Source organism: Lagopus muta, chromosome 2 (assembly GCF_023343835.1).
Source record: "Lagopus muta isolate bLagMut1 chromosome 2, bLagMut1 primary, whole genome shotgun sequence".
Taxonomy (NCBI): Eukaryota; Metazoa; Chordata; class Aves; order Galliformes; family Phasianidae; genus Lagopus; species Lagopus muta.
Genome location: NC_064434.1, coordinates 97,406,295 through 97,429,973, shown reverse-complemented (window position 1 = coordinate 97,429,973; position 23,679 = coordinate 97,406,295). Strand labels below are relative to the sequence as shown.

Genomic DNA, 23,679 nt, shown 5'->3' with positions numbered 1-23,679 from the left:
AGCAAGAACGAGAAGTCAGGAAACTACAGGTCAGTCAGCTTCATCTCCATTCCTGGAAAGGTGATAGAGCAGCATATTCTGGATGTCATCTCTAAGCAAATGGAAGAATCGAAGATTATCAGAAAGAGTTAACATGGGTTCACCAAGTGGAAATCATGCTTCACCAATCTAGTAGCCTTCTATGATGTCATGACCAGCTGGGTAGATATAAGAAGTAGTTGCTTCCTACCTTCAGTAAGCCTTTTGACAATGACTCCTATAACATTCTCATAGGTAAACTTAGCAAGTGTGGATAGATGAGTGGACAGTGAGGTGGATTAGAACTTGCTGACTGAGAGAGCTCAGAGGGTTGTGATCAGTGACGATGAATCTAGTTGGAGGCCTGCCTGGAGCAGTCTGCCCAGAGAGGCAGGGGAGTCTCCTTTGGAGATATTAAGAACCTGTCTGAATGTTTTCCTGTGCAACCTACTGTAGAGAACCTGCTTTAGCAGAGGAATTGGACTAGATGATCACCAGAAGTCCTTTCCAACCACTATGATTTCTGTGATATAGTGTTTTGTAACTTGAGTGGTAATCTACATGAAGAATACATGCAATTTAACATCAGAAGAAAATCAGAAGAAAAATGGTTTGTTGCAAGTACTAAATAAACTGTCTACTCTGTATTCTCCAAATCTACTGAACTGCATGTTTTCATCTGGTATGAATGTAGTACAATAAGAACTGAGCATTGCTGAACAGTCGGAAGAATGTTTGTCAAAAGAAAAGACATCTTCATATAGCACAGAAGCTTAGGTACAAAGATGTGGGACTAACATGAAGAGTTTCTCTGGAGAGCTTCTAAGCCAGTAGCAAATCATGAAAATACAACACAATGATGGGGACAGTGAGTAGGACATGAATGCAAGAAAATTTTGCTTTGAACTGTAGGTTTCAGAAATTGCTGTATAAATAGGTAGTATCCAATATCAATTAAGATTTGTCAAACAGTATACAGGGAAAAGAAATCGCATAGTAAATTCTTCTAGTAACTATATACATTCATTACAAGCAATACTAAAAAAACACTAAAATGAAAAAGAATGTGGAAAGCCTGACACAATTACTATTCTGCCTGCCCTTGCTCCCAGGGTATTCAAAGTGGACTCAATTCAATATAACTGGAAAGGGATGAGAGCAAATATGGAGCTTAATAATTTCAAATTATTAGAGACATAACAGTGAAGTTCACTAACCAGAAAGACACTTACAAACACCAGAAGGTATTTCCTAACCTTATAGCAATTACAGAGTAGAAAGCCAGGCACATTGAATCAGACAAAAGAACTGGATGAGATGCTTAGGTTACAGCAATCCTGGCAGAGTTCCCAGCCTTTGAGCTGCAGCAAGTGTTTGCTATTATTTCCAAGGCTCATAGTGAACTACAGGAGTCACACTGCCCAGCCACATCAGATTATCTCCCTGTCATTCATATCCCATGGCTTTGGCTTTAAGAATGAGTGGCGGGAAAAAAAAGGAAAAAAGAAGTTGACGCGATATTGTATCACTTTGTGCACATCACTAACAGCAATCTACTAACACAGAAAATTTCTTCCAGAAATGACTTAGCATTTAGGAAGTCACTGAAGTCAATCAATCAATTTTCTACATATTTTCACTGGGATTGAAACTGTAAATAAACGGAGAGATACTGGAGATCATCTAACAAGACTGTTAGTGATTTTTGTTAGTGATTCTGTGGGCCATGCTTAAAAACTATGTGAAGCAATCCACCAATTCAGTTTCCCACATAATGACTTCGCAATGAACACAGAAAATGTTTTAACTAGCATCAAATTGCTCTCCACACAAAATTCCCTTGTGAGGAAAATGTTACAGGTGAACAGACAGATCTTATGCACCAACTTGCATGACTGGATGAGCACTGAATCCCAGTGCTTTTTCCATTGAAAATTACCATGGCTTGAAACAGGGCCAGGATTCTGTACAGGAGCCAAATGGAAACAGCTAAATAATGAGACAAGCATTTCCTGTCAAAATGGATGTGTGTCCCTGAACTTCCCATACCAAATACCTTACAAGCTTCAATCTTCTGTGTTAAAGCTTCAGAAACAGTGTCAGGCCATCCTTAGCTCTCAAAATGATGGCACCAGTTTTGATAAAGACTTCTGTAAGTCATAGAACACCAGGTCCTTTGTGAAAGGATCATGAACGTAATTTCTATTGCTCACATTTCTAATCTCCAAGTTGTATGTCGTTAGAATAATTTGCACATTACTGCAATTATTCTGTGAGGAATGCAGAGGTTATGCTGAAAAAGTGTGCTCTCCAAAACATTCCTGTTATTGCCAGGAATTACATATCATATCTCAGAATAGTGATGACAGAAAAAAATCAATGCCAATTTTGTTAATGCAATCAGTCTGAGCATATTTAAAGGCTTATATTTTCTAAGGTAATATTAGAAGTTCGTTTCCAACCTTGCGATTCTATGATTCTATAAATCTAATTAATTCTTGTAGTGGTATTAAAATACCAATTTCCAGGTGTACCATGGGCAGAGAGAAAAGAGAGATGGCATTCCAGAATAAGAACGTTAACAATTTAATGATGAAAAAAGTAGAAGGGCAGCTGGGAAAGGGGCAATCAGGATGTGCTGCTAGTTTCACATGTAAGAGGATTAAAAACTCATTGTGAAAGAAAATAAACAGCTATTTAGACAAGGTTCTTTTCTTAGCTAGAAGTAGATTCAGGCATCAGAAAGAACTTCAGGAAAACAGGACTGAGTATAAACTCATCTGACATATAGCACATAGCTACACGTAGCTATATAGGACATAACTACATAGCTACATAGGACAAAACAATTTAAGGAAGAAGAGACAGAGAACCATCTCATAAAGGTGGATATAGTCTCACATTATATTATAATGGGAAAAAAAAAAGAAGAGAAAATGAATAGAGAAAGTTTACAGAATAACCTGGATTCGTCAACTAGTGAGACTTTACTGAAGGTTATACGCTTTATTTCAGAAATCCTGTTTTGTTTTTAAAATAATACCTGCCATGTAGCTGTCCCTGTTCACTGCAGGAGAGCTGAACTAGATGCCTTTTAGGGGTCCCAACTAAAACAATTCAGAGATCCCAAAGATGGCACAGAAGTCCTCCAAGAGGCATTCTGTACCCACAGATTTCAATTGTACAATTGGCTAAGATGATCTAGAACTTGATAACTTCTTAATATCTACTTAATTGTAATGATGTTCATTAACCGTTATTACATTGGCTAATTCAATCTTAGAGCTTATAGTGAAAGGTACTGTATTTCAATTACTTGAAAATTAATTTAAAAAAATCTAGAAATAAAATGTGCATGACTATTTTCAGTACATTACATAATAAAATACTCTTTCTAAGCTGTTACATTAATCATGCAAGTCCTAGCAATGAAGTTCAGAATGGCTTCCATTCTCTCATCTGAACTAACCTCTGCTATTCATTATATTTGCAGAAATTATTCATAAATAAATTCTGTCTTTAGGTTTTACAGCAGTCTATGTAGACACAGACAACAAGGGAAGTCCTCAACCCAACATGTTGTACTAATTGCCATTAGCAAATACACATCTATCCAGAGGCAAACACCTGGGAGCTGTGGTTCTTGGATTAAAAGAGAAGGATTAGGAAAAAGAAGAATACCAGAAATTAAAATACAAAAAATCAGGTCTAAACATACTGCAAGAAAGGGATGACAGAAGTATGATTTGTTTGATTCAAAGACATGTTTTCAAACCCACAGCAAGCACTGAAAATCTATTTGAATTTGCTTTTGGATATGAACAATTTTAACTTGTTTTCTAAGAAAACAAAGGGATTATGTTAAGTAACTTCTCTGTTTGCACATACCCTCTAATACCTTTTGAGATTGTAGACCAATTTTAATGAAATTTGGTGAAGAACTGGGGCTTCAAAGAAGGAAACTTCTCTGAAATCTTCAGAAAAATCTAATGTAACTCTCACCTGCCCATCTGGAAAGTGAGAGATATGGTAGTCAAATTGGGATGTTCTGGAGTGGTAGAAGATTCTGGACACACAAGATGAAATCAGGCTTCTTTATTTCCATCATTCGTGGGGAAAAAAAATACAGTTGCGTATACTTCACAATCATTTCTTTCTTACCCCCAATATTATTTCTTCTCCTGTTGCTGTAGGGCAAATGAAAAAAACAATTACTACATCTTGGAAATAGTTTCAGTAGACACTAGGATGCCTTAGCTCTAAGTTTTTGTTTTATACTGATCATAATACCATAAAATGGTAGAAATCGGGGGACTTACGAAAAGCAGAGAATGGAACAGCAGAATGACAGATTTTGGGAAAGCACTACTGAACTTGGAAATAGAGTGTAACTGTATAGGAATGGTTTATAAAAGGAGTTAAGACAGCCACGTCTTAGGAAAACAAAGTCAAGTTGTAAAGGACAAAAAGCATTGCTGAAACAGAGGGGTAACAACTTTAAACTAAAATAAGGTAAATTTAGACCAAGCATTAGGAAGGAATTCTTTACTGTGAGGATGGCGAGGCACCAGAGCAAGATGTCCAGCCAAGCTGGGGACAACCCATCCTTAAAAGTGTTCAAGGCCAGATTGGATCTTTGCAACCTGGTCTAGTAGAAGTTGTCCCTGCCCATTGCAGTGGGTTTGGAACGTTAAGATTCCATCTAAATCAAACCATTCTGTGATTCCATAATAATCTTCTTTCTCAAATATGATAATTGGCAACAAAACCTAAAAAGAAGCCTCTCTCTCTGAAATAAATGCATTACTAAAGTCCACTAAAATGCAAAGACTTTAAGAGTTCAGAAGAACAACAACCAAAGGAAAACAAACAAGCTAAGTTCTGAGAAAAACAGTTGTTTAAACAAGTACAGGATAAGTACAAACATAAGCCAAAGTAAAACTTCACACAGAACATGAATAAACCTTTACTTGAACATGGTTTTGTTTGGAAAATGGCAGAGATGAACACAATCTGCAGAAAAAAGAAAACTTTAAATTAAGAAAAGTTATTGTCATTTATAGCATTCCAAAACCATCTTCCTGCATCCTGAATCTCAAGTTACTATTTTTTCTTCACTTGATTTAAAAACTTAGAATTCTAAAAATTAATACCAATACTGCAACTCTTGAGAGAGATATGTTGAATAATTCCTTCATCCAGACTACATTATATAAAGTGGTAAAACTCTTTTTAAAGAGCTGTCAGTATTGCACACAAATTAGTAATAATCTCATAAAAGACATTTTCAGAAAACTTTTTTTTTTTATATATATGGATCAAAGCTAATCTCTTTGAGTACAGCAGCTGCTGGAAGATAACAATGAGGAAAGCACTATTTGCACTATCTATGCCTTCTTTTCTCCCTTCATCCCACTCGGTAAGAGGAAAGTAAAAACCCAGTTAGAGTTTCCCCATCAGCAAGGACCTAGGAGGCAGAATTTTGCGTCCACCAGGGGAGCACTGCGAGCTTCAAAGAAAGCACAGCTTGAACGCTCAGGAAACAGAGGGGCGTGCAAGCACAAAGCCCTAGAGACTTCTAAAAAGGACAAATCTTTCTTCTGGAAAAACAGAACTTACAGATCCAAAGACTAAACGAGGTGAATAGCCTGAGTTACCTTTTTAAATAATTTCCTCTGTTGTAGGAGAGCCTGATGTTTCCAAGGATGCCTCTTAATCTTTGTTTCAACTACCAGTGAACCAGGTTGGCAGGAGATCACATAGCCTTCTCCAGCCAAGCTATAATCCTTATCTTGCCTCTGTGACATGAGATTCCTGGCTTGCAGCAGGTGTGCTGACATCTCCCTAGGACACTTCAGCAGCCTCTTGCCCCTGTGAGAGGCGGTGGCTCTGTAGTCAGGCTTAGCTCACTAACAGAAGTGGTCAGGCTTGAGTCTTGCTGGCATCCGCAAAGAAGAAGATGGCAGTTTATACCCCATTCAGGGTTACAGTCTAACCCTCTATGTGTTTTAAGGGTTCCAGGTTGAAGTCAAGTTAAAAGACAAATGTACTTTTTTCCCAGTTGGAAGGAAAGAGGGTGAAGGTGGTTCAGCCAATCTAAATACACGCTTAGTGCTCAGTACTTGCAGCTTCATTTCCAAAGAATCTTTATAGCACAAAATATGGAGGTAAAATCCAATATCCTCTGTTGTTTGTTAGTTAACAAAAAAGATTACTAGCTTTAAAAAACAAACATACAAAACACTGAAAAAAAGAATGAAGTTTCCAAACTAAAGGTAGGCTAGGCTATACCCACTCACCATATGCTTAAATTGCTTGGAAGTAGCATGATTAAATTGCTTGGAAGTAGCATGTCCTACACCATGGCTAGACAACTGAAAACAGCTGTGAAACAGTTCAATGGTTACTGAAGATATAGGGGAAAAAGAAGGTACAGAAAGTAAAAGCACAGTTATGCCTTTTTCAGGTTCAGATTATGACGTTTGTCTGGACTGGAATGGAAGTGTCAAATCTTCACCCTTGCTCAGGTTCACCACAAAATGCAGACTATTTGCATTAGGAGAGAACACAAACTCTGGAATGGTGAAGTCATGACAAGAATGAAAAACATTTGAACGTGAACATTCCTGTACTGCCAGGAGAAAGGATCACAGACCACACTATTTTGAAAGATTTTCATTTTAGTGGGAGTCATTAGAAAAATCTGGCCACTTAGCTTGCAAAGCAGGACGCAACTATTTCCCCTTTCCATCTATGTCCACCAGCTTGTGCAGTGAATGAGAGCTAAATGTTTCCAACTTTTCCTGTGTTTCAAATCTCAGCAGTAGAATGTGGAAGATTAATACAGGAAAAACTGCAAGCCTATTTTCATTTCCTAAGATCCATACCAGTTTCTCCTACCTCCCCCTCTCTGTACAGCCCTCAAATCTGCTTCTGCTATCTTAAGAGACATTCTGCAGAGGTGCCCACGTCTGCCCACAAGCCCTATGCTTAACTTTGGAATTGAAAAGAATATTGTAAAATTGAATTATTTCCTTAAAGAACATATACAAAAAAGATTATAGTATGTTTAGCCCAGACAAAGAGAACAGAACAAGGCTGTTGCAAAAAGTTACAAGAAGGTTATTCTGGAACGATAGCATGGTTAAAAGCTGGCTGTGGCAGCTACGGCAAGCACAGCTCCTTTTATTGTAACTCATGCTCTGATAAAAATGTTCAGTCAACACTGAAGCATTTCATTTTAGAGTATTACATGTTAGTCAATATAAATGCTGGCTGTCAAATAATTTATGTTTCTATTTTTTGTGTCTGTCCTGTTGAGTAGTACTATTTCTTTGCTATTTGCAAAAAGGAAAGAAAAAATCACCTCCCCCTTTTGAGACTGCAGCTGCTCACTGACCTACATCTTCCTGCCTTTGCACCATTCCTTCCCCTCTCTTCCTTGCCTTCATCCTGAGATCACCAGCCATAGGCTCAACCCATCTACCTTTCACCTCCTCTTGGCTTTCCCTCTGTAGCCTCCAGCTACACCGGCACCCCAGCAAGCTTGGCACACCCCTGACCTAGTTCTCAGGGTGCATGTTCTGCCTTGAGCAGCTCCACCTCACTCCAGCTGAGCACTACTGCACCACTGAACACAGCTCGCTCCTCGGAACAACCAAGCTAGACTCTCCAGTTCAACCACTGCTTTATCTCACCACCCCATTTCCACCCTGCCTGGACAATTTTCACCTGTGAGAGTGCTCTTTATCCCTTGCACTAACACAGGTTTTATTGACCTTGAGTTAAAAGTGAGAAGTTACAAAAGTTCCTGTTTTATCTTCACATGATTCCTTGCCCATAACATACCTCCCTAATTCTTAGATATTCTACCAGGTAGGTACATGTTTCTCATAAGCACGCTCTTCTCATAACAGATGTGAAAGTGGGATGTAAACCAAACTATTTGTAATTGTAACCTGCCTGCCTTACGATCTAGACAACTTTGTATGTAGTCTGAATATGCTAACTAATCAATATTAGATAAATTAGATAATGCAGCTTATTTTTCCTATTCCAAAAGTTACCAGTATCCATACATAAGACATACTTCTGGTAGCTTTAGGGACATCCTTCCAATACCTTGCACGTGTGTGGTTTCAATATCTTTTCAAGGTTCAATCCTGTTTTCAAAATATAGAATATTTCACAGCCCTGGAAACATTATTAGCCATTAAACTGCTAGAATATTGTTGTTTAGGAGCTGTACTAAATCTTACACATTGAACGATATGGACTGGAAAATAATTAGAAATCAAAAACTCTTGTTCCATTTTGCAATGATCTGCCAATACAGACAGAACTCTGCTTGTTTAAATCGTGGCTGAATGAGGCTAATAAAGAAACAGGACACCAGCTGTTGCATTAGGCTAAGAAGAAAAGCTCATTGCCCAGCAGCCTATAAAGTAAAACTGGTTCATGTGCTTCTACTATGAGTTTTAAGAAATTATGCCAGAAGATTTATCACCAGACTTTGTAACTCTCACTATCATCATGATCTGATAGGTAAATATGTTTCCTATTCCAAGAAAATATGTTTGGCAAACATGATTGCATGCACTACAGATTGCCATCTCTCATACTTTTGCAACAATATTACATTGCAAAACTTGAGCAAATCCTGTGGAAAATTGATGCTTTTTTTGGTCCAAGCAGATAAGTGGGCATAACACAGCCAAGAATGCAATGCTCTATGCAATACTCACAAAACACAGCCTTTAAATGTCAGCCATAAGCCAGGAAGATGTAAAATCTGAACAAAGGCAAGATAGGAAGAAGTAGCAAACAGTGTAGTTTGCAAACAATTTACCAGTTACCTACTGAGAAGTGCCAGAATGCTGAGATATTTCAATTTGTTTTCCCAACAAATCATCAGCCAAAATAATAAGAAAGCAAAAGAACCTTAAACCACCTTTCAGACTGTGTTTTTAAAGCAGAAGTCTTTCTTGTGTATCTGGTTATAAACTCCTTAATAGGCTTTTCACACTATTCAAGTAATTTTATTTTTTCTATTCTGAAAAAAAATCTTCTAAATTACAATCCCCCACATCTCAGAGAAGTAGACAAGACACTATAAAAGGCCTAACCGCCAATTTTCTGCCTGAGCTAACAGAAACTATTGGCCACAAGGTGAGAGGTTTGCATTCATTATGTTTCTGTCTTTATGGTCTGTCTCAGAACACGTCTCTCACTAGAATGCCACCACTGAATGGGTGCAATATGCGATCAACAGGAGGTAAACCGAAATCATGCAGTCTTTGTGAAATGTGTAAGCATCAGCCAGATGATAATGATGACTTGGAATCTGCTTGCCTTCAGACCAGTCTCCTCTAAAGATGAAGAACTAATGCAGAACTGAATTGCAACAAATCAATCGATAAAATAGAATATATTTAATTTAAACTCAAATTTCTGTAGGTAGACTGCTAGAAAATAAATGTCCCATGAGAAATGAGACCAAGCTATTCTGGCTTAACCAAGGCAAATAGAGCAGTAGATAGATAAACAGCTTTACACAATACTAATGACAAATCACTGATAAATTGAGAAGGCTGATGAAAATCCTGTAAGAATGAAGGCATGTTTAATAAATACTGCTCCTATATGTACAAACTATTTTACAAGAGAAGAACAGAAAATACAGTCTTTATCTCAGAAAATTTACAATCTAAATAAATTCCACAGAAATTCAATATTTGCCATGCAGAAATGAGTTAGAATACAAGCAAACAGAGCTCTGTGAATTCAGGGAGCAATAAATTCTTGCTTTCTATGTGTCTCTTGTTGACTGACTTTGCTACCGAATATAGAGCAACTCACAGATGGAAACTTCCTCTTATTTGGTACATAGATCAAATCTCTCTTCTACTAGAAATTGTCCAGCAAACAGGAGGAATGAGTTCACCCAGCAGCTTCTTTTTAAACAAGGAATTTGCAGGGCCTTTCTTCCTTTATCCAGCTGCCTACATTAAGAAAGAAGCTTTGTCAAATCATAATGAAAATGGCTGACAAGTTCACAAGTTGTTAAGGAGCCGACATATATGATCTTGTTCATTACTAGCAAAGAGTTCAGTAACTTCCACTTTGGGAAAGCCACCAGAGATGGATCTCTAATGGAAAAGCCACAGTGATTTCCTTCCCAAATCAAAAAGGTGGCGTCAGGGCTTCTTTTATACACTAAGACAGAAAACAGAAGAGGTTTCCTTTGTCAGAAAAAAAATTTAGGAAGAGCCATGACACTGACAAAGAACAGAGAAAAGACGCCAGAAACAGATAAGTCAACTTGTGCACTGGAGAATACTACGCAAATGTAGAGAGATTAAAGGATCTTGTAGAGATCACTTAATACTGATAACTGGTGCTGGATTTCTATGCTGAACACCAATGCCCAAAGACCAAGACCTTGGGGCCAGTCTGCTCACCTATCCATGCTTACTATAGTAAGCACTTACACCAAACGAACACAAGATTACTTTCTTGTAGACCTTTTTAGTCCTGCATCATCAGGTTAAAGACAGTACTCTTTGGTAGAATTTTATGTTTGTAGCTTTCACTACTGAAAAAGGCATGAGAGACGGCCAGTTAAGTCCTTCTCAGGGATGCAGCTACACTTCTCCTCATGCAAAAGGTTTATCCCAAGGTAAAACTGAATTTTATTAAAAATACTCAGTTCCCAAAGCACATGTCTCCTGTCTCAACACAGAAAATTGGCACATAATTATGTTGCTAAAATGTTTGGATATGCACACAGCATATCTTACATTTCACACTACTGCACATTTACGTACCATTCGATTCATACACATCTCAAAATTAACACAGACAAAATTGATAAACTATCCATATCTTTAAAACACATGTAGATTTTAAGAACAGTTAGGCTTAGGGTACATTAACAGCATCACTGTCTGTCATAAAACCAGGGTGTTGTCACGGGATGAAATGAACAAAACATTTTTTTCTTTAAAAGTTGTATATTTTGCTAAGATGCTGTATTTGTTTTGAAATCTTTATTTATTCCTGCTTGGTTACGAGTAAGAATCAGACACTGGAATCAAGAGTTCTGAGTTCAGCTTGAAGAAACACTGTTAAGAAACATTTAAAATCAAAACCGACTGACAGCTAAGTTCCACCCACGTGACTTACTTCATACATTATTTGATAAAGCAATTTTACATTTCTCAACCTGGGATTGCACAGGACTGTAACACACACACAATAGAATCTACTTTCTAATGCTCCTGATATAATCACAGATACACCAATCCAATACTTAAAGGCTTATAAAAAGCCCACTATTGGCTCTTATATAAACCTAATGCATGTGGAAAGCAATTGAGGGGTGGCTTACAGGTGGGGGAGGACTGTGATTAGAAGAGAGGAAAAGTGTTGGTGATTGCATCAAATCACTGTTTTGTTTTCTTCACAATGAAAACAAAACTACAAAAACCAACAAGATTTCTCCTATGGGTTTTAACACTCCCCAACCTCCCAGACAATCTCAGACCACCCACACATGCAAAACAAAAAACTGTTTATATAACAGTGATGCAAGGAAAGATTGTACGGTGACAACACAAAAGAGTGATGCCTTGTACTAGGAAGATACAACATCAACAGATATGCAGACTTGTGCCAAAGTAAAATGCTCCCTTTGAGCACACCTGGTGTCAAGCGACTGCCAGAATTCAAAAGCTCATATTAGCTGAATATGAATAATAATTTAAAAAGCTAAGAAAGAAAATGCATTGATTTTTCAAATGCTTTCTTGGATCATAATATTCCTTCAACAAACGCTCCCTCACTGCATTATGCCTGTGAGTTCTTTCATTGTTTGGTGCTGGTATCTGTGCTGTACCTGCAGCTCTAGAAGTGAGGCCGATCAGCAAGTGGCCTGAGCAGGATATATGTTTGATCAGATCACAGCACTGGGATTCTCTCTGAGAGTAGCTGACAATGAGATAAAAGCTGACAGTCACAGACAGTCTTGAATTTATTTCTCAGGTTATATTCCCCATCTCAATCACTACAGTCACTGACACGTGGCTGCTGATGACTCTAACTGTATTCTGCTGTCTCCAGCAGCCACCTTTACAGATCTCCGCCACAACACCGTGCACAACCTGCAGATATCTTTACCTTCAAGAAGTGCAACCTACAGGGGCCACAGAAAGAGAAACATTTCTTTCAGAAGATGAGCCCTGAGTTTTGAGGGGGCACAAGGAAAAGATGGAAATTTGATTATGTGGACAGACTGGGGTACTCTCTTGCAACAACCCCAAGCTCTGGCATGTATAAATGGCTGTTGTGATTCCAAGTGTAGGTCAACAGCTTTGCGAATTCAAGAGCAGCCCAGCTGAAGTCTCAGATAGTACACATGAGTCACAGAGGGCTGTATGCCAGCCCTGAAGACCACATTAATCATTAGCAGTGACAGGAAAGCAGAAATTATAATGGAAGTTCCTCGAGGAAGCAGAATGCAATGTGTTGGCAGCTATAAAGACTCCAAGTCTCAGCTCCTCACCACAGATTAGTCCTTCCATATTCCTGTTGCTCAGTGAAAGAATCTTCACTTGTTGGTAGGCTGAGAAGGGTGGAAATAGATATTTATGGAAGATGGGGGAAATAACACAGCACATGCCAAAAAAAAAGAAAGGCTGCAGCTGAATGATTTCCAAAATGGCTGAGATGATCAGAATATACTAAGCTCTGCTGTGCTACATCTACACTAGATGCTTTCTCAAGAATTCGAAATACTTAGAGAGATACGGGTCACTCTCAGATTGGTGTTGAACTCCCTTCTATGAGCAAGGGAGGGAGAAAGCCACCAGGCCAGAGCAGGTTATGCATTACCTTGTGCTGAAGACATATGTGTGCACTTAGATATTTTCAGCCCTTCACCTCGAAATTTCAGACCAAAGAGATCTTGCTAAGTGCTTCAGGTATCTATCGGAATTACCATATCCCAAAGTGTGAAATTTTTAGTCTGGCACAATATTGCTTGTTCCTGCGGCCCGCTCTGCTCCTTGAATTGTTTTTCTTCCCAACTCAATATCCATCCTGCAAAGACAACTCTCTCAGACAATGGCCTCATAAAACTTCTGGTTTAGTTGTATTAAAAAAGTGGGTTTTTTTTTTTCCTGTGGAAAAATTAGCAGCTAGGAATGGTAGGAATTATATGGCTGGACCAAGGATCATTGTAAGGAACTTCAATTTCCTGTTCAGTTGCTTGATGCTACAGTCTCACCACAACAAATGCTAATTGTATTTACAAAGAAATTAAAAAATAAATATTCTTAAGAGAGTTCATACTCTCTTAAGCAGCAGAAACAGATCTGCATAGCATGATAAACTAAGGGCTCTTTATGTTGTCTAGTACCATATAAAACAGGATTTGAATCACCACTGCACATTTGCAAACAGCAAGCTGTGAGAAGCAACACGATGTTAACCATATTCTGGCTTAAGTTAGGTTTTACACAGACCTAGACAATCCCCAAGCAACCATTACCTTATCATTCTGCTCATTATACTCATGAACTGCTTCTCCAATGAAATGCAGACAGCTACATCCCTTGCTAAGAAAGTACGTACAAAAATATGTATTACCTTACTTTTTCTGAAAGCTGTATTACTGCTTACAACTTTCAAAGGTAAGTAATCCCTATGCTGGATTGGTGTTAGCAGGCAGGAAATGGGACTAGCCACTTCATGACTTTATTTTTGTTTTTATTTTTAACTTAATTAGAAAATTACTCTAATGAGCAAGAGTAAGTTCTTGTGAAAAAATGTAGTTATTTACCTAAGATGTAGACATAATCTCAATTTAGGAGTTTAATACATGTGGAGCGAGAAAGGAGTTCCTGGAGAATACACAGCATTTTCCAGAATAAGTGTATCGCAGAAATTAAGGAGACACTGATAATGCATTATTTTAGACAGTCTGAAAAATGAAAGGGTGCATAATCACCTTCTAGGTGAAATTACCAAGCAAGTTCAAAGCATTTGTTCTTTGCAGGAAAGACCTGAAATTAAGCAGAAGGGTTGAGATTTTAGCTGTAATTTTGAGATCATCATTAATGCTGGCCAAATTGTTATCCTCTAAAAAAACCACCATTTTGGCAAAACTTAATTAAAGACTAAAGCTCCAGTAGTATTGTGCATGGCACCAGTGAAACTCAATGAGATTATCTGACTTTTTTTTTTTTTTTTAATGTGGATAGGTCCTCTGACTCTTGACAAAGTGATTTTCCAGAATGCAGAAGCCTGATGCATGTAAAGCCATAGCTATCTCACTAGGTAGTTAACCACAAGAACCAAAGTGGGCTTCTGTAACAATTCTGTCCAACCCTATCACCAGAGAAACGCTCCCTTCTTATACTGTAGGATCACAGACCCACTTAGACTGGATGAGTCAGCAAGTCTCTGGTCCAAACCTCCTGTTCAAAGGCAGGACAGTATAAAATTCCAAGCAGGAATTTGCTCAGAGATTTGCCCAGCTAGGTCTGGAAAGCCTCGTGCTGCAGGTTCCACAGCAGTCTGTCTCAGTGCTGTTACCTGCATCTTGAATTTTTCTTCTCTTCATATGTGAAATCTCTCCTGTTTCAACAGCTATTGTCTCTTTTTCTTCTATGCACTTCAGTAAAAAGCCTTACTCAGACCACACAGCCACTCCTCACCAGGCAGGTGCTCCAGCCCCCTGCCCATCCTTGGTGGCTCACCACTGGAGCCACTCCAACTTAGAATAATGGAATTGTATCAGAAAGCCCATCTAGTCCAACTACCCTACAGAGAACAGGGACATATGTGGCTAAACCAGTTTGCTCAGAGCCCTGTCCAGCCTGACCCTGAATGTCTCCAAGGACAGGGCATCTACCACCTCTCTGGGCAACCTGTTCCTGTGCCTCACTGCCCTTATTGTAAAGAAACCTTCTTTATATCCAATCTAAATCTCCTCTCTTTTATTTTGAAACTATTTCCCCTTGTCCTAAAACAACAGAACCAAAGACTCTGCTATACAGTCTTCTTTCTTAAAGCTTCCCTTTAGGTAGTGAAAGGCTGCTCTCAGGTCTCCTTGGAGCCTTCTCATCTCCAGGCTGAACAGCTCCAGCTCTCTCAGCCTGTCCTCATAGAGAAAGAGTTCCATCCCTTCAATCATTCTCATGGTCCTCCTCTGGACATGCTCCAACAGGTCCACATCCCTCCTGCACTGAGGACTCCACATCTGGACGCAGTACGCCAGGTGAAGTCTCACCAGCACAGAGTAGAGGGTCAGGATCACCTCCCTTGCCCTGCTAGCCACACTTCTTTTGATGCAGTCCAGGATATGGTTGGCTTTCTGTGCTGTGGGGGAACACTGCTGGCTCATGTCCAGCTTACCATCCACCAGTCCAAGACCCCAAGTCCTTTTCAGCAGGGCTGCACTCTATCCTTACATCTCTCAGTTTGTAATGATAGTGGAATTGACACGACTTGGGTGCAAGACTGTGCAGTGTCAGTGGGCCCAAAGCTGACTGAAGCATCCTAGATGTCATCCAAAAACTGTCAGGTAAAAGTGGATCGATATACCAGCTACGCTCCTGTTAACACAACTCAAAATGCCATAGTCTTCATCTCTGTCAGGCTGCCCTGCTGGCTCATTTGTAGTGGGCTGCCCATTAAGACTCACAAACCCTTTTGGGCAAAATTGTTCCCATGTCATTCTGTAGCCTGTACCAATGCAATGCAGCTTCGCATTTGTACTTGCTGAAATACTTGATGCTTCTGCTGACATATCCCTCCAGTCTGCCTAAATCTCCTCAACTGATCGCCTTCTTCTCAAGTATATTGTCTGGTCTCCCCAGCCTAGTGTTATCCACAAAGTTGGTGAGCAGGTATTCTGTTTTCTTTCTCCAGTTTCATGATAGTTCCCACAACAGACCCCTGAGAACACATGACCAACCTCCAGGCAAAGTATGAACCATTAATCACCAGCCTTCAAGCCCAATGATCCAGCCAATCATTAATCCATACACTAGTCTACCCACCAAGACTGCAATGTCCCAACTAGGATATGAGAACTATATTGCTAAAGTCAAGGTAGATGATACCCACCACTCTCTTCCAATTCACAGACTAGTCTCTTTATCATGGAAGACCATCAGTCAGCCAATTAGCATTTACTTTTTGTAAATCCATGCTTACTGTTCCCAGTCACTACCACCTTTATACTTCCAGAAACAGTATTTGCTGGAAAGTACCTATATCTTGAAGTTGGCTGGAACATTTGCCTTTCCTAAGTTATCAGGGATCTTCTTTATGTCCATGACCTTTCAAAGATGAGAGTGTGAGACTCTAGTATAACATCAGCCAGCATATTCGGATGCAACCCTTCTAGTTCCATGCATTTATATGGGCTGAGATTTCTGAAGAGATCCATAACTCAATCTTCCTTTACTGGGAGTTCCTCTCCTACTTAAATCTTGTTGTTCAAGGCTTCAGAGACTTTGTTAGTGAAAACCAACAGAAGCATTAAAAAGCCAATACAGCCATGCCTGTACCTGCTGTCAATAAGTCATCCAACCTATTGTGCAATGAATCACATTCTCAACATTTATTTATTTACTAGAAATGCAGCACTAAGAGCTCTTCTTCCTTCTCTTGAGATCCTTTGCAATTGTTAACACTAAGTGAAATCTGACATTCCTAACACAATTCAGACATGTCCTCCTTTGTAACCTGTTTTTGCTTTAGTCTCTTGTGGATTGCCTGGTTGCACCAGAGGTCAGTCATAGGTTAAGTGGTTAGCTAAGCCAGTCTCCTGGTACATTTACATTTCACAAGTACAGGGGTGAACTGCTCTTGTGTTAAGAAGAGGCTGTCCTTAAAGACCTGACATCTTCCTTAAGCTCATTTTTTCCCACCGAACTACCATTTGCTTTTCTGCATGCTAGGCCTCTCAAACCAAAGCAAATAAATACACAGTGTTTTTCCTAAGGCTTAAACTTTCAAAAGTTAATTACCTGAATATAGGGATTTCCAGATGCTAACAGCATAGTGACTCCAGTCCTACTGAAAACTTATTTGTCCTATGCAAAAAAATCTCTAGACTTGTATTAAAATCTAATGCAACGTAATAAAATCATTGCTACAAGAGTCCTTTACTGTTACATGTGCTTACATACTAGTCACATCTCAGCTTGCTGAAGACTGACTTCAACATTTCCTGCTTCCAAAGCATTGAGCTCATCACATAGCAAGGCAGATGACAGAAACAAGGGTGTGGATCTGAGACCTGTGATTAATGGCAGAGAGTGCTGGTGCAAACCAACAAATTTCTGGAGCTTGGAACTGAAAAGTCAGGAACTAAGGATGAGGAGCTCATGTCTATGGTGTCACGGAAGCAACAGGTAAAGTAATTGGTAGGGAATGCAGACTGGAAACCAACTCTTAACATCTTGCTGTCACTACAGCTATACAACTCTGACGAGGATCCTGCTTTCCATCAGTACATGCACAAATGAACAAGTCTTAAAGGTTTATGGGTCGGAAATGAACCAGGTTGGGATCAAAAAAGTCTCCTGTTTTTTTTTTTTTTGTTTTTGTGTTTTTTTTTACTCCAAACAGCACCAGTCGAAGATACTTCAAGAAGAAAAAGAAAAGTTCTATTCTGATCATTACAGTTGCACAATGAGGCTACAAACTTGGAAAAGTTGTTGTTTGATCAGCTTCAAGCCTTCCCTCCTTTCTCTTCCCTTATTAATAAGTCTTATCGTACCACAGTAATTGCAGGAATCAATTTATTTTTCCCCCCCCACAGGGCTCATTAATATTTATATTGAGCTTCCAAAGTGCTCCAGTTACACTAACTACTAAAAAAGCATATGAAGTGAATGCAATATATATTGTATATACTGTGGTGAGAGTACACCACAGAGAACAACTAGAAGAGGCATTCAGAATATACAAGAAAATGAATTCAATGAGAACAGCTGCATGGCATATTCTTTTCATTGTTTGGTATTTGTTTTTTTTTTTTTAAACAATCAATGTTTTCTTCAAAATCTTTGTTAGAAAGTGAGTTACGCTGTAGTGCAGAAACAAGATGAAGAAAAGCGTAGAAGGAAAAAGCATTGAAAAGACTGAGGATGACTGCTGTAGTACTGAATTAATAGAAGAGTAAAAAGGTTAGGAGGAAGACCAGATGCCAGAGGACAAAAGGTAAATATAATCAGCCTCTGAATTTTAGAGCGCCCACATGCCAGAGGTCATCATGTCTTCTGGCTATCAAATAAGTGAGGTTTTCTGAGTTTGACATCATCCTGGGCTCCTTTCTGCTATCAGAATAGTTTGAAATCCGTGAAGAAGACGGTAGCCTGTTCACTGCAAATTTCTTCCCAACATTCTTAGTGTAGAATGGGGAAAAAAACCCAAAACAATTAATGAATAGCTTCATGCTATCTTGGAGGATCTTTAAGGCATCCAAGGAAATGATCTATCAAATAAATACAATTGTTGAATGCATGTCATAGAAAAAATAAAGTTCCCATTGGATCAAACGTACCTGTAGTTTTAAAATATGATATCCCCTACAACTGACATTAAAAATAAACAGAAACACAATAGCAGAAGAAATCACAGCTGGACCTTTCCTGGCTACTACAGTTAGATAACTAAATAGGCTAGCTACTGAATTGTGCCTTACAGAATGACCAGACCGGGTTTCAGATTCTGGATTAAAAGCACAAGGGAAATCTTGGGTCTAACTGTAGTCTAGCTTCCAATGAATGCTACCAGCCAGAACCAAAGCACTCAGACAAAAAATATTATATATTACGTATAATGTAACAGAATATAATATTTCTTATATCTAAAATATAATAATACATATATTAAAATAATCTCAGAAGCTGTTCAAAGTGGTCTCTCTCCACTAAAGTAGCGTACCTCTTCCCCAGAAGCAACAGCATCTCTTCTGGCAGGACGCTTTACTTCATCTTTATTATGCAGCTACCTCCTTTACTTTCCTTGATATGCTACAGATTGCTAGAAGCAGCCTCTCTGCTCCCCTGCATTTGATCATCCCTATTTACCCTCCACATTCCGTTAAACAAAATTGTTATTTCAGAAAATTGGAGGCTCTGCTGCATCAGAATTGTTTCTCTTTCTGTCATGCATGTCTGCACACAAGTGTTCTTACATCATTAAAATGCATTCCTGAGACTGTTTTAAAAGGCAGTGTCTCCAGTGCAGTGCTTTCTGTGTGCTCCCTAGAAAAAAGGCTTATTGAGCCACTTTCTGTAAAGCCTGATGTTCTAGTCAGCCAACTGCATGCAGCTATTGCTACACACTCTTAGCTTAGAAGGCTTCACTGTACAGTACTTTTACTGCAGCCTCAGCACCATCCTTTGTCAGACCACAACACCTACCTGTCTCTTTCCTCTCCAACTTGCAATATAACACACCTGAAACTAAGCCCAGGAGTTAAAAATTGCCGTAAGTCTCAAGTGCTAGAATCAATATCATCAGCCTCAACCTGAATATTCTAGCACTGTATTTCCCACAGTATTACAACTGTTTACAGGTGAAATAATCTGAATAGGCAGTAAAAATATGTACGTGTGTGAGTCCTTGGCACAGTATTAGGGGAAATCAGAGCAACACGGAGGAAGACTGGAAGACTGGAACCATGACAAAACTGTTTCTGGTTCCTGCACAGACTTAACTGCGCTCCCAGCTACCATTTTTGCTGCTCCTCAGATCCCAGCTGTAAATGGAGGAGTATGCCTCAGCAGGGTGTTGCAAACATAAGACTGTGATGTTGCACACCTTCAGCAGTAAGCCATGTAAACAGACCAGGTAAGAAGGAACAGTATCTATTCCTGTAAAATAGGATAAAGCATAAGTACCAAACAGGGTGAGGCAGTTGGGGTGGGGAAACAGACCAGACAGGAATGGGGAGATTCCTACCGGGAGTGAGATTCCTGTTTCATACAGGACTCTTGTCTGTTATTGTTTCCTTCTTTCCCAGTCTGCATTAGAAGCAGGAAGGGAAGGAAACGGCAAGTAATTTGTAACACAGTGCGAGACTTGGATTTATCAAATCAGCTTTCGACAACTCTCCTGAACTTCTTAAAACTCTACTTCCTCAGCCAAGAGCACATCTCTCCCCTTCCCTTCCAACCACATGGTGCTTGTAGAACTTCACTAATTCCGCAGGTACATCTACTAGAATTTCTTTGTCTTCCCTTTCAGCCCAGTCTTTCTTTCCTTTTTGCTCAGCCTTACTAATATTCTTCTTTACTTCTCCAGACGTGTCTTCTCTATTAAGGAGGAAATCCTAATTAATCTCCTCCCTGTGAGTTCTTTAAAAACTGCTACTGTATAGCATTTAATAATAAATGAGTAACATGGCTTAGTCCTCGAGATTTGCTAATCAAACAGAAAACAAAGATTTCTGGCATCATAGTGGCAAATAATAAAATATAAAAAGATTAGGAGATAGAAGCTAGATTAGCTTTGTGAAAGCAGATTCCAAGAAAGGCCTTTTTTATCATTGCACAAGGTTTTGTGCTCTTTTCATCCCACACAAGCCTGTGATCAGGAAACACCCATACCAAGGGAGACACCTAAAGCCAGACAATCGTTAAGCTTGACACTGGGCGTGCCTTCATTAGCAGTGCTAGGTGCGTGAGAGCTCCATTTATAAAAGATATAGGATAGCAGTTTACTTGTAAAATAGCGAAGCCCTTGCCACACTTCTTGCCTAAAGCTTTCAACAGGCTCTGAACAGAGATGATCAGGTGAGCACTGAGGCTCCTGAAGTAACTTCTCCATTCGCCTTTAACCATCACACCATGCTGTAAAGCCAACCTCTCCCTAATCGCTACAAGAGTTCCTATTAATGACAACAACAAGATGCAGAATTGGGATGCTTTAAGACAGATTCCCAAGCAGATTAGGTACTGCAGAGAGGTACTTACATTCAAGAACTAGGCTCTTCTGGCAAAGGAATATCTTTGGTTTTGTGATTTGTTCTTAGAGATGCTATACACCAACTGTTCTACAAAATGCTCACGTAAACGAGAAGTGTTGATTTGAATGAAAACAGCTTGAGAAAAGGGACTTGGATTTTAAGCTGTAAAAGGCTGTAAAGCAGACATCAGTGAAGCAGGTATTAAACCAACCATGCAGCAACATACACATCAGGAAGACAGCTTCTCCTGCCTACATTTTTTTGGTTATATTTGTACAACAATAAATCTCTCTCTGAAAACCTCTCTACACACACTCAGCTTCCCACTGGTGATTCGTACATTGCATAGTGAACTCCAGAATCGATTAAGATTTAAAAGGAAACTGCTCCCTCTCACATTGTTGTCCCTGATACAAACTAGAGAGTAGTTAATAAAATAAGTTGCATGAACATTCACAACTTTTACTGCAGCTTAAAATAATAAAAAATATGCAGTATCACATCCTGAGATTACAAGAGTTAGCACGCAAGCCAGTGCCATACCACCTGTGCAATGGAGACCAAGACCTTCATAAAACTACCTTAATGAGCAACGTTGTGACTATTTTCAGAACTGAGACAGTGAGTAGCCAAATCTTACCTTAACTCCTTTGGTAATTCCATTTTTCTTACAGACTCCACTTTTTAAGACGTTATTCTGTTTCTGATGGTGATGATGATGTAGATGTCCATTACAGACAGCACTAGGATTAGCCATCTGTTTAAATTAGTCAGATTCTCAGTTCTTAAGGGTGTCTTGGGTCTTTCTACAGTACAAAAGACAGTGGGATGAACAGATAAAGTCCTTAGTTAAGGCCTGAAAGGTATCCAACTGGTCTGTCAGGATTTTCCAGGATGAGAGGAGGAACTATCTTTTGCAATATCTCAGAAACTTACAACTCCTTCTTCCATACACCTTCAGTTCCAGCAACCTAGAATGGAAAATGCATAGCAGAAGGTGTACTCTTAGAATCTCTGAAAAACACTGCTCATCGTCGGCTATTGTATGAACACAGCTTTTATGAGTCAACAAGACTGCTGCAGCTATCAAGAAGTGGGTGGACTCAGAGGCGGAGACACTTAAAGATATATTACCTCCAAATACCTCCCAGTGAGGAACATTACACTTTTTTTTCCTCTCAATTACACTCCATACAGAGCTATATTACTCCATTTAAGGCAAAGTAATAAAATGTTTTGAAAAATTAAACAAAATAATTTGTTAATTTGCAAGCTTCATCTTATGAAGAGTATGCTAGCTGAAAAAATGTAGTGTTTATTGAGTAGAACAGAACACTCCTTTTTTTCCTGTTATTTTAAATCTCTTATAGGCAGTAATAGACACAAAATTAACCTTCCAAGGAAATGGAAAGCATTTCAGTATTAAAATGAAATCTTTACTTAGAACTAGAAACAATTTCTTTGGCTCCATTTTACAGATACATGCATGGGTCTTTACCATGGTGAAGTGGCCCTTTAAACTCATTTTGGCATGCATTATGTGAAATTCCATGCTATTACAATCAGTAAGAACCTGATTTTTATAAAGTACATCAATTTAGGTTTATTATTGTACTTCAGATTTTAGTGGCAAAGCATAAAAGTAAAGGTGTTCCTGGCAACGTGTGATAGAATTCCTTCCTCCAAAAATAATTAAAATTAGCATGGAGACAGATTAAAGGAAAGCTATACAGTAATATCCATTTTGGAAAACAGTAAGGATAAAAGGTTAGGAGAGTAAAAATATGTGGAGTGTTTTAATTAGGAAAAAAACAAAAACCTATGTCATCTGGGAAACGAAACGTAAGCAATATATAGAAAATGCAGCCTAAAACTGGAGTACAAGATGGAGGAGATTAAATACTACATGAGCACTGAGAAAATACACAAAAAAAAACACATTGCATTGACTTTGCAAACTTGTTTTAGCTCTTTATTAAACTGCTAAAATATATTCTTCCTTTGAAGGTTTGCAAAGTAGGATGCCTGCATAGGTTGAGACGAAAGCATGCTAACACAACACAGACCTGATCTGAACTGCATTTAAAAGGAATATCTGTGTATTTATTTCTTCTTCATTATGCTTGTTTCATATCACTTTCTGATTTGCTGAGTTTTCTATTAAGATGTATAGATAACCTCCACAATACATTACCTGGTAGCACTTCAGTTGTGAGGAAATCCATCCTTTACTAGGTTTGATTTTGATCTCCTTGGAAAGAAGACTTCTACTTACATGTTCCAATTAAATTGAGAACTGACTGACTGGCAGAGCTCAGAGGTTACCATCAGTGGTGCAGAGTCCGGTTGGAACCCTTTAAGTATCTCTGTTCTTGGTCCAGTCTTGTTCAACATCTTCATCAACAAAGTGAATGAAGGGATAGAGTCTACCCTCAGCAAATTTACTGGTGATACAAAGCTGGGAGGATTGGCTGATACATCTGAAGGCTGTGCTACCATTCAACAAGATCTGGACAGACTGGAGAGTTGGGCAGAGAGGAAGGTTTAACATGAGCAAGTCTAGAGAGTCTTGCACCTGGGCAGGAATAACCACATGAATTAGTACAGATTAGGGGCTGACCTGTTGGAGAGGAGCTCTGCGGGGAAGGACCCGAGGGTCCTGGTGGACA

The 23,679-nt window shown here is 39.0% G+C and overlaps 1 protein-coding gene across 10 annotated transcripts in view; it reads right to left on the bottom strand.

The window, feature by feature from the left end:
- SPTLC3 (serine palmitoyltransferase long chain base subunit 3) overlaps window positions 1-23,679 on the bottom strand; it is a 398,986-nt gene that overhangs the window by 55,860 nt on the left and 319,447 nt on the right. For 5 of the 10 annotated variants that reach the window (XM_048935743.1, XM_048935741.1, XM_048935746.1 and 2 more), the window contains one exon: window positions 21,651-21,981. The exons of 4 other annotated variants lie outside the window; for them this stretch is intronic. In XM_048935743.1, the coding sequence (XP_048791700.1) occupies window positions 21,651-21,767 (117 nt within the window). In that variant the 5' untranslated portion in view covers window positions 21,768-21,981. Of the gene's footprint in view, window positions 1-14,026; window positions 14,045-21,650; window positions 21,982-23,679 lie in introns of those variants that run through there. One more of the 10 variants, XM_048935752.1, reaches the window with a different exon arrangement.